The sequence below is a fragment of the Canis aureus genome, chromosome 6, assembly GCF_053574225.1.
Source record: "Canis aureus isolate CA01 chromosome 6, VMU_Caureus_v.1.0, whole genome shotgun sequence".
Lineage (NCBI taxonomy): Eukaryota > Metazoa > Chordata > Mammalia > Carnivora > Canidae > Canis > Canis aureus.
Genome location: NC_135616.1, coordinates 10588776 through 10601056, shown reverse-complemented (window position 1 = coordinate 10601056; position 12281 = coordinate 10588776). Strand labels below are relative to the sequence as shown.

The 12281-nt window shown below is 38.3% G+C and overlaps 1 protein-coding gene across 29 annotated transcripts in view; it reads right to left on the bottom strand.

Moving 5' to 3' along the window:
- DLGAP1 (DLG associated protein 1) overlaps positions 1–12281 on the bottom strand; it is an 875942-nt gene that overhangs the window by 295150 nt on the left and 568511 nt on the right. The window contains exon 1 of one of the 29 annotated variants that reach the window (XM_077900133.1): positions 3328–3478. The exons of 27 other annotated variants lie outside the window; for them this stretch is intronic. In XM_077900133.1, coding sequence (XP_077756259.1) covers positions 3328–3378 — 51 coding nt within the window. In that variant the 5' untranslated portion in view covers positions 3379–3478. Of the gene's footprint in view, positions 1–3327; positions 3479–12281 lie in introns of those variants that run through there. One more of the 29 variants, XM_077900128.1, reaches the window with a different exon arrangement.

Here is a 12281-nt window from a genome sequence, read left to right as displayed (position 1 = left end):
GGGAATTATTGGGAGAGGGGATTGGGCTCAAATTTGGAAGCCCTCCAGGAAGCGCTCTCTGGAGGAAGTGCCGTCTCAGACCAGATGAGAAGGTTGAAAGGGGCTAAGGAAAGAAGGAAGGAGTTTGAGCTAGATGGACAGAAGAGACAAAAGAGGAAGCAGCTGGTACAAAGGCCCTGGGAAGAGAGCACAGCACCTATGAGAAAGTTAAAAGTAGAACAGTATGGCCAAAGTACAGCATCAATAGAGGGAGTGTGAGGCAGTGAGGCTGTGAAGAAAAATGTTCCCCGGATCGGTCCTACCCTGTGAGGCATGGTTGGGAGTTTGGCCTTTATCCTGAGGGTGAGGAGGATACCACTTAGGAGGTATTTGTAATCACCTAGGTGGGAAACTCTTTTTTTTTTTTTTTTTTTTAAGATTTTATTTATTTATTCATGAGAATACACAGAGAGGAGAGAGAGAAGCAGAGACACAGGCAGAGAGAGAAGCAGGCTCCGTGCAGGGAGCCTGACATGGGACTCGATCCCAGGTCTCCAGGATCAGGCCCTGGGCTGAAGGCAGCGCTAAACCGCTGAGCCACCCAGGCTGCCCGGTGGGAAACTCTGGAGACTCAACTAATAAAGTGGCAGAGAGAACAGAGAGAAGTGAATAGAAATAAAATTTCTAGGGCTTGGGGATTAATCCATTCATCCATTCATCTATCCATTCATTCAACTAACTTTTATGAGTCTACCTTGGAGATGTGGTGAGGGAGGTAGAGGGAAAAGAAATCAAAGTTTTACCCTGGGTTTCTGGGTTGAAAATAATGGTTAGTTAGTGGTGCTATTTAGAGGGGTAGGGAACACAGAGGAAGAAGGCTTGTAGGGAGGATACTGAGCCCAGTTTTAGAGATGATAGGTTTGGAGTAATGCCTTTATTTTCATAACACAGATATCCTGAGGTCCCCCAAGCTGTGAGCATAAATGAGGTGATATTGACAATTAATAACTAAGTCTAGTGATATTTTAGTCCTCTCTCATCTTTGCTCCTCCTCCACTTAATCCTGAATGTCCCCAAGAATGGGTTTCACGTGTATTTGGGAACAAATCTGTTGGCCGCCTCCTGCTCAGTCTTCCTGCAACAGTGCCAAGAACTTCTTATGATGGTGGGCCATCTGTGACAATGCTACTGCTTGGTTACTAGTGTCCCCAGTAGATGGCTGCTCTGTGGTCTTTGCTAAGTGCGTGTGTGTGTGTGTGCACGCACACACACAGACATAGGGAAGGTGGTGATGCTGTTTTCAGTAGATTTTCTCCCTAATAGATTAACAAGCACAGAGTTAACATGTGAGTCTGTAAATAACACATGCCTTGCAGTTGGCATTGCTAAGAATGTCTGAAAGGACTAACAACTTTACATGTCATCTTGAAGCATGAGTGGGTTGACCACTGTAGAAAAAAGAAACATGAAAAGGATACAGGTCAACAGCCTTGCACATTTTCATCATAAGGTTGGTGTTAGATAGCAATGGTGGATAAAAAGGTGTGCTAGTATACAAGTTTTCTTAGTTTACAAATGACAGGGAATAGGAAACAGCAACTGGGTGGTTACAAAAGTTTGCTTTCTGGTTTGTTCCAGCTTTAAAATAGACACAGTGCAACGCGTAGGTCTGGACCAGTGATACTGAGGAGAAGGGGAAAGAGGAGCATATCAGAATTAAGAAAGCAGAACAGCGCATGGGGCAGTCAAGAATGGTCTAGAGTGATGAGGAATGAGAGAGGAAGGGGAAAAAGAGGAAAAGAAAATGAACACCTTACAAATCCCAAACAAGCCACCATATTTGAGCTTCCAACAGAGTTCTGCAAACACAGAATAGCCGTGAAATTGAACATATTTTAGAATTTTGAAGTATGAAGAGTAACATATGTCTGTCTTTGTGTTCTTAAAAATGAGCCGTGATAGACTAAAATGCCACATTCCTGCTTCTCATAGGTTTACTAAATTGGAGGCTTTTCAAAAGAAATGCCTAAAATTTGTAGGTGAAACATGGGTGATCTGTAGGGAGAACTAAATCAGTAGTAGTAGCTGGATAGTTGTGCTCAAACTTAGCATCCCGTTTATACCTCAAGGGAAAATAGACATTGGGAACATTATAAAGGGAGGAAGGATAAAAGTTCTTCATTTTCTATAAAAGTCTGTGGTGATGTTTAAAGATTTCCACGAAACAAAAATATCCGGTGCCCACAGCTCATTTCCCACGCGTAAAAACAGAATGGGAAGATTAGACAGTAGGAATAGAAGAAACGTTTCCTTTTCATTTCTCCAAAATTTCCCACATACTTTGGCTATTTTGCATAGAACTTCTGAAATCTCTTTTGAGGTCACCTACTTTGAGAGAATAGAGTCTCTGATTTTTCAGGTGACATGGCAGTGAGCCCAGGAAACAAATCTTCATCGCATTTTTCATTTTTGTTATTCTTATAAAAAAAAGATAATCATTTCTTTCCCCATCTTGCTAGATTTTTGCTAGTTTGTGCTATGAACTGGCTAAAATAAAAATCCCTGTGTTAAACACTGAAAAATGGTATCACAAAAAGCTAAGCCAACCAGTAATTGTTTTAGCTCTTATTTCTGATGCATAGTAGCCAAGGTAGCAATGAAAGTCTCAGAGAGGTCTGATAGTTTTTAGTCCCATGAACTTTAGTGGACAAACAAGTACATTTCCACACAAACTGAAATCATCGAAGCCATGGTAAATCAAGAAAGTAAGAAGAACGAAAATTCATGTTACCGGTATGCTATTTTAAAAATATAATCCTACAAAATAAAACCCACCTAACCTGAAGCTGTGGAATAATTTTAGCAATTGAAAATTACTACCTTCTCTAGAATAACATGTACTTAGAAACAAAATGACTCAGAAACCAACATGATGTATTCTGCTTTCTCTAGAGCACATTCAACATCAATTTATAATATATCATGCCAAATATATTCAATAAGCTGTGCTTAAATAATTTTGTCAGTCTTTGCTGCATCTAAATATTCTGCTGTTTAAGTAAATTCATTTTGCATTACAGATGATGAAAACAGTATTACAGAAATGCTACTCTTACTAAAAAGCTGAATTTCTTCCTTAGCCCCTTTAGTACCACAAGCAGCCTATTTTTTTTTAAAGGGTGCATTGGGGGTACTCTTTATAAAACTGTTCATCCCAAATTCACATACATCGTGAAACATGAAATTAACTCCAGCATGTTAAAAGAAAAATTATGGATTAGCACAGAAATCAAACACAAAAAGACTATTCATTTTCTTTTCCATAGCCCAGAATTGCCATTAGCTTACCTTATTAGCTGAAATGCCAAACAGAATGTCTTTATGGAAAATTAAGTTCATTATTCATCTCAGCTTTGATTTGGTATAGTGCAGCTGAGAGCATTTAGCTTCTCTCTATGATTTGCCGATGCAAAGTGGGTGAGTAAGGCAGTAAACACAGAACTTGGGAGGTGGGGAGTGGTTGGCCATGGCTCACAACTCCAGACTTGCAACTTTACATTTTCATTCATATGAAGATACATAAGGAAATCAAACCTTATAAGTGAAGAATAACACTTAAGGAAATAGTGTGGATTTTTAAAGCCCATGCAATTTTGCATAGCAGTTGTCAGAGTCTTGCATGCTCACTGTCCCAGTAAAATTACATTGCTATCTATCATTATCTCGGTAGATTCTTAGGCTATTGATTCACTTTGCAGCACATACAGTGGATAATATATACAGGGGTGGGGGAGGTGATCTCTGTGATTTTCTAGAAAAAGAATACTTGGTTGTCTGACCAGAGACAGGACAGATGCATTTTACAATTTTGATAAGTGTGCAGACACACATAAATTGGATATGACATTCTAATAGCTAATGAAGAGAGAGATTTTAGCATTCCAATAGTAAAATAGCAATAGGTATCTGTCCTCTGGACATCAAATTCACTTAAAAAATAAGTCATATTCTTTAATAATTCATTAATTTTTAAAAAATGAATTAAGCTGGTTTTAGAAACTTTTGCACAAACACTTTTTCTTTCTTAAATAATGACTTCTACAGAAAACATTCCAGAAAAACCTCATTTAGTTCAAGTGTGAGTCTCCTTTCCATATGGGTGAAGGAAGTGTTGCTGTGTCCTCTCCCAGGTGTTTTACTTCATGGAATTTGAGCAAGTGGCATTTATTAAAATGCAGCTTGACCAAGTAAAATGTGCAATCATAACAACGAGACAAGTCCAAGATGATCAATAGACAAGAACAGTGTGACTGAGCAAAGAAATTTTAGCTTGAAGACTTTAAAACTTTCTGGTGTTTGTCACATTGCAAAACCAGATCTTAAAACTCTCCTCTCCTCAATTAATAAGAACATGGCTGCTTCCAATGAAAAAATCATAAAGTAATTGCCTTGCTTCAAAATGTTAGAGCTACCATATGACTCGATAATTCCACTCTTACTCATATATGCAGGAGAAATAAAAACATGTGTCTACCCAAAAATTCATACACAAATGTTGACAGCACCATTATTCACAATAGCCAAGCACTGGAAACAAACCTAATTTCCATCAGCTGATGAATGGATTTAAAAAAAATGAGATATATTCAGGGTGCCTAGGTGGCACAGTGGGTTAAGCATCTGACTCTTGGTTTCGGCTCAGGTTGTGATCTCAGGGTCATGGGACTGAGCCCCGCATTGGGTTCTGTGTCAGTGAGGAGTCTGCTTGAGATTCTCTCTCTCCCTCTTCCTCTGCTCCTCCCCTCTGACCTTGAGCACTCACTCTCTTTCAAATAAATAAATGTTAAAAAAAATGTGATATAGCCGTGTAATGGAATATTATTTGGCATTAAAAATAAATTAAATATCGATATATGCTATAACATGGATGAATCTTGAAAACAGTATGCTGATTGAAAAAAAAACTAGTCACAAAAGATCACATATTATCTGATACCATTTATACGAAATGCCCAGGATAGGCAGAAGCTACGGAATAGAAAGTAGATTAGAGGTCATCCTAGGCACAGGGTAGCAGTACTGGGAAGAAAATGCTAATGAATAAAAAGTTTCTTACTGGAATGATGAAAATGTTCATATCTTAAATTGTAGTGACATTTGCACAGTTCTGTGAATATACTGAAAACATCAGATTGTATATTTTAAATAAGGGAATCTTATGGTTGGTAAATTATATCTCAATAAATGTACTGATAAAATTACTAACTTTTCTTGGAAACACTGCCACATAGTATTTGTAATGATAAGAATTACTTATATAAAATAAATTCTGCAGAAGGTAGATAAGGAGAAACTGGGAGAACGTGAGGATGGTAACAAACATGGGAAACCCTTGGGAACCCATGAGCCATAGACTTGCCCAAAAGAACCATTTGTGCTGGTGTTTAGTCAGAGCTAATTCAATAAAGAAGAAAAAAAAATCAGAGTGAGAGCAGGAGGAAAAAGAGAAGGAGGATGGCAATAAAAGAAGAGAGAGAGAAGAAAGAGGAAAGGAAAAAAAGGGAAATAAAGGGCAGACTTGTTTTTGATAAGGGCAGATGATTCAAGAGAGAAAGTAGGATCACAAATCTTAATTCTGTTGATATAATATCAAATGACTTAGTTGAGAATAAAAATAAGAAAGGCTATAAAGGAACCAAAAGATTGTACAAGGATGGTTTTGAAGTGTTCATACTGAAGGAGCTTGTTTCAGACATGAGAGATGAGTTCACTATCAAAGACAAATCAGGTAAGTGATGAGTGTAAGTGATGAGTGCATAAGAATTGCATCAAGAGGGCTAAAGCACAAATAAAATGAAGTTTGTAAATTGCAAAAAAAAAAAAAAAGAGGAAAGAAAGACAAAAATATTAAAAGGAATTTTTAAAAAGCCAAGGACAGTTTAAAAAAGAGGCCTTTTAAAAAAGATATGAATTGGAACAAATAGAAGAACAAGGATAATCCCAAGACTTGTTCCAGATGGTATAACGGTATAACAGATGATGATGAAGGAGGAGGAAGAGGAGGAGGAGCAGTTGGGAGGAGGGAGGAAGAGGGCAAAACATTAAGCTCTCAAACTCTCCCATTTTCTCTATCAAAGAAAACGATCTACAAGATGGAAAGTGTAAAAGAAGAAGCACGGTGAAGAGAACTTTGAATTCCAGGAAAACCTCTTGTATGTGGGCAAGTCATAAATTTATATTTTCATTCCAGATTTCCCATAGGAGCTTTAGGTCCTTGACAGCTTCACTTCAAAGCACTTCATCTACAGCAGCATCTACCAAATCAAGCTCATTTTCTTCTCCCTTCTTCCCAGCCCACTCCTGACTGCAGCTCTTCCAGAGCTCCCCACTTCAGTGAATGGAAATACCATCTTTCATGCAAGTCAGAAACAGAGGCCCTATTCTGGACACTTACTTCTCCCTCTACATCACCAAATCCTCTAGATCTGGGATCTCTGGAAACCAACCCACCTGCCTCAATATCACCATGACCAAAAAAAAAAAAAAAAAAAAAAAAAAATCACCATGACCACCCTAGTCCCAGCCACCATTGTCTGTCACCGGAATACTATGTTTACCTTTTGTTTCTTCTGCTGCTGCTGCTTTACCTATCTTTCACTCCATGTAAAGGAATGTTTTCAGAAGGCAAGGTGGATATCAGCTTTCCCTACTTCTACCCACTACACACAAAAGCAAGGATATAAAGATTCAAATTTTAAACATGACCCCCAAGGCCCTGAATGATATAGCCCTATCTTCCCAGACTCATCTTGCACCATCTTCATGACCTAGCCACACTAGATTTATCTCTGACCCTTTTATTTCTTCCTGCCTTTGCATGATTCCCTTGGTTCATTGTCTAATTTACTCTAGCTCTTCTTTCAGACCTAATCTCAACCATTATTTCCTAGGACATGCTTCCCTGAACTTCTTTTTTTTTTAAATTTTTAAAAATTTTTATTTACGATAGTCACACAGAGAGAGAGAGAGAGTCAGAGACATAGGCAGAGGGAGAAGCAGGCTCCATGCACTGGGAGCCCGACGTGGGACTCGATCTCGGGTCTCCAGGATCGCGCCCTGGGCCAAAGGCAGGCGCTAAACCGCTGCATCACCCAGGGATCCCCTTCCCTGAACTTCTTAAGTCATAATCTTAGAGTATAATCATAGAGTATCATAATCTTCTTCGTAGGTATTGAGCACAGTGGTCACTTGGGATACATTTGTATTTGTGAGCAGTAGGCTCAGAAGGCGCATGGGCCACTCTTGGCATCTCTGAAGAGGCTTACTTGAGTATCTTAGTTAAATGAACTATGGAGAGAACTGCCTCCTCTCCTCACTGATGACTCTTTTAGTAAGGCAAGTATGAAGAATGCATTACATGGAGGAAAGGCAGGGAATAAACATTCTGGGCTTAGGGTTCCAGGAGTCTGATATTAGGGCAGCCTGGGTGGCTCAGCGGTTTAGCTCCGCCTTCAGCCCAGGGCCAGATCCTGGAGTCTTGGGTTCAAGTCCCGTGTCGGGCTCCCTGCATGGAGCCTGCTTCTCCCTCTGCCTGTGTCTCTGCCTCTCTCTCCTTCTCTGTGTGTCTGTCATGAATAAATAAATAAAATCTTTTTTTTTAAAAGGAGTCCGATATTAGGTGAAATATGCTTATGCAGTGTTAAGAAATACCAGTTGCCCATCCCCTAGAATCCGCAGAAGCCCTAGTTCCGTAGGAACCTGAATTCAGCCAATTCCTCTCAGTAAAGAGAAGGACAGCATTGACTTCAGACAAAGGAGAGCTCTCACCAGTTCAACAGGAGCCTTTGCCATGGTAGTAAATTTAAATTTATTTGTGTAATTGATTTTGGTAATATTTATCTCTCCATTGACAGATAATAAGGAGCATGAGAGTAGGAATCATGTCTGTTTCTGATCATCATTGTATCCTTTGCAACTGCACAGGACCTGGCAATAGTGATCATTTAATAAACATTTTTTTTTTTTGGATGAATAAGGAAAGAGTTTTAAATTGGCAGGCTGCGGTGAGAGGGTACTGACAGTATAATTGCTACTAGCAAAATGATTTATTTTTTTTTAAATTTTTTTTTAATTTTTATTTATTTATGATAGTTACAGAGAGAGAGAGAGGCAGAGACACAGGCAGAGGGAGAAGCAGGCTCCATGCACCGGGAGCCCGATGTGGGATTCGATCCCGGGTCTCCAGGATCACGCCCTGGGCCAAAGGCAGGCGCCAAACCGCTGCGCCACCCAGGGATCCCTAGCAAAATGATTTAAAGCATGTGTTCTGTGTTGGGAGTTAGGGCTATTCTTGTTTGTAAAATTTGACCATTCTCTCTTTCTCTGATCAACATGGCTGTGATGTCACTACTGCATGTAGAGCCACTATTAGTCAAACAATACAGTTTCCTTCAAAAATCAGCATGCGGGATGTTAATTTAAAACATGATAAGATTTATGAAATTAATAAATTAATTTTCTCCATAAAAACATTTTCCTTTTTTTTAAAAAAAGGACACACCTAAAAAAAATTAAGCTTAAGTTTTTGTGCCGCTGCAAATGATATTTTTATGTACTCAAGGAACTTTTGGTAGGATTGTGGAATCAAGGTGGCTAATCTTAAAGATTGTTAAAGGAAATGCAGTAGCAAAAGACAAAGATGGAGAAGGCTTTTGAATCATCCAAAAGATAACAGCTTGATGGGCTTGAATTTACAGTGCAATATCATTCTAGAATAGGCTGTTAAATAGAAGTTGTCTCAGCACAAAGCAAAGCAACCTGGGATTATGAAGAAGTAGCATGCTAAACTGACTGTGCTTTGTATTTTTTTAATTTTTATTTTTTTAAAAGATTTTATTTATTTATTTGAGAGAGAGGGAGAGCAAGCAAGAGAGAGAACATGAGCTGGGGAGGGGTGTGGGCAGAGGGAGAGGGAGTAGCAGACTCCTCACTGAGCAGACAGCTCCATGCAGGGCTCGATCCCAGGACTCCAGGATCATGACCTGAGCAGAAGGCAGATGCTTTAATGGATTGAACTACCCAGGTGCCTCTGTTTTTATTTTTATTTTAGAAAATCAGCTTAGTTGATAAGTAAACACATGCTCTGAGCTTTCTTATGCAAAGTCATCTTTGCAGAAAGAAAACAGAAGGAAAATATTTCTAAATGTTAACAGGACTGGTTTTCATAGAAACTAAATTTTCTCCTCCTGGCAACAACAATACAACAAAATGAAGACAAGCCCACAAATCACATTTTCAGCAAAACCGGCAGAAAATCCACAAACTCCAAAGTCCAGCAGAAAACCAAGGAGGGAAATCATAATAATGTGGAAGATAAATAAGAGGAACAAAGGGGACCTAGATGTAGCGGAGCTCAGAAAGCTCTGTCAAATATACACTTCCTCAAAGTGAGGACCTCAATCTGAAAGGAAAGAGCTGTGGAAAAGTCTGGGACTTATGTAGGTGGTAGAGAGTAAGTGGGTAAACCTCATTAAGGGCCAGAACAATTCTTTCTAAAAATCATTGTATCATTTGTGTCCCCAAGTGACAGGCAGCCTGTCAGGTCATCCATGAAGTAATTGAGGGAGAAAAGAACTAGGTTTGGTCTGAGAGTCAGAGGATGTGTGACTACATAGATGCCTCATATTGTAAAGAAACAATCTGTAACTGTTGGAACAGCAAACGAAGCCCTTGATTCTTGGGAAACTACTGCCCACCATTCCCTCTAAAGGAATCTTCTGATTCTCTAGGAAAATACAACTCATTCAAATAGGAGGAACATAAAAGGAATACACATACAGGTACTATAAAGAATATTTAAAAAAAGGTAGCCACAGATATCTTGTAAATGGTAAAAATGCACTGGGAAATGGCCATAAAGAAGATGAAAAGCAAAAAAAAAAAAAAAAAAAAAAAAAAAACCCAGAAGATTAAAAGCATAACCCACATTCAAAACAATAATTAATGAAGCAGTTACAGCTATAAAAGAAGATCACAACGAAGAATTATAAGAACTCAGGAAAGAAGTGAGAATACAACAAAAGGTTGTAGGTAGACAGCTGGAGGGTATGAAATGGGAACTGAAGAATTGAAGGAAAGGAAGAGAAGGGACATAAAAGATAAAAATGAAAAAGATCGGATGCCTGGGTGGCTCAGCAGTTGAGCGTCTGCCTTTGGCCCAGGGTGTGATCCTGGAGTCCCAGGATCGAGTCTCACATTGGGCTCCCCACAGGGAGCCTGCTTCTCCCTCTGCCTGTGTGTCTCTGCCTCTCTCTGTGTCTCTCATGGATGAATAAATAAATCTTTAAAAAAATAGAAATGAAAAAGAGCAAAGAAATCATCCAGAGAGAAAAAGATAGAGAAGGATTAGATAAACAAGGAAATATATCCAACATACGCATAGCTATAATTCTGAAGAGGAAAATTAAAGCAATAGCATGGAATAAGTATCTTAAAATAATCCAATAAGGGTTTTCTGAAGTAAAAAGAGACCCAAATCTATTTAATGAAAAGGTATTCATTTTATCAGTGAAAAGTCATACAGAATGGTAAACATAAAGACATAGCTTAGAAAAACAATTGGAAAGAACCCCTTGACAAAAAGATAAAATCAGGTTAAGGGGGAGAAAATGAGGCTGACAGGAGATAACCCACAGAAACACCCTCAGCATACACCAGAACACCATCTGTGACATGCCAAGCCCAAAGAGTAGGAGTCCAGGATTTTCTATCAAGTCAAGCTCTCCTTCAAATATAAAGTCTCAAGTAAAAAGATAGCTTTGAACATGTGAGAATTTGGGTTCTATTGCTCAAACAAGTCTTTCTAGGGGAAGATCATAGAGGACAAGCTATAGACAGACATGATATAAACAGAAAAATGTCAGCAAAAATCCAATGGCCAATACCCCCATCTTCGTTGCAATATTATCTACAACTGCCAAGATATGGAAACAACCTAAATGTCCCTTGATGGATGAATGGCTAACAAAGATGAGGTACATATACAATGGAATATTTATTCAGCCACAAAAATCAGGAATCTGTGATAGCATGGATGGATTTTGAGGGCATTATGCTTAGTGAAATAAAACAGAGAAAGGCAAATATTGTATGATCTCACTTATATGTGGAATCTAAAAAACAAACACAACAAAACAACAAAACAAGCTCTTAGAGAACAGATTGGCAGTTGCCAGAGGTGGAAGATTGGGGGTGGATGCAATTGTTTCAGATCAAATGTACAAACTTCCAGTTATAAATAAGTCTTGGGGATGTAATATACAGCATGGTAACTATAGTTAATAATATGGCACTGCATATTTCAAAGTTACTAAGAGAATAGATCTTGAAAATTCTCATCACAAGAAAAAACAAGAAAAAAAATTTTTGTGATCATGTATGGTGATCATTTCATACTATTAACAAATATCAAATTGTTATGTTTTTTTTAGCTTTATTTATTTATTCATGAGAGTCACAGAGAGAGAGGCAGAGACACAGGCAGAGGGAGAAGCAGGCTCCATGCAGGGAGCCCGATGTGGGACTTGATCCCAGGACTCCAGGATCACTCTCTGGGCCAAAGGCAGGCACTAAACCTCTGAGCCACCCAGGGATACCCAAATTGTTATGTTTTATACCTAAAATAAATTTAATTTTATACAATAACTATACATAATGAAATAATAATAACTGGCCAAAACTTAGTTTAAAACATTTTTGAAGAGATTTACTATCTTCTTCATGGATTTAAAAGGGATGATCCAACATTGCACAAATTTCCTGTCAGCTATATATCTGTTCATATGCTTTAAGAATTCTTTTTCTATTTCTAATTTGTCATAATTTTAATTAAATCATTAATGGCTGTTGAATATTACAAAATACCTTTTATGCATTTATTAAGGAAGTCATGTGTTTTCTCCTTTAATTTCCTAATGCTGTAAATTATGTATCTTTTCTAATGTTAAGCTTCCCTTTCACTACCAAATAAATCCTATTCAGTTATGTTATTTTAAATTATTTATAATTATTTAATTTTATTGATATACTTATTAAGGATTTTTGCATCAGGGTGCCAGGGTGGCTCTTGGTTTGGGGTCAGGTCATGATCTCAAGGGTCATGGGATTGAGCTCCGAGGCCAAGTCCAGTCCATGCTCTGTGGGGAGTCTGTTTGGAGAGTCTCTCTCTCTGCCCCTTCCTACTCCCTCTCTCTCTCAAATGAATAAATAAATCTTTAAAAGTTTTCTAAAAAAAAAAAAAAAAA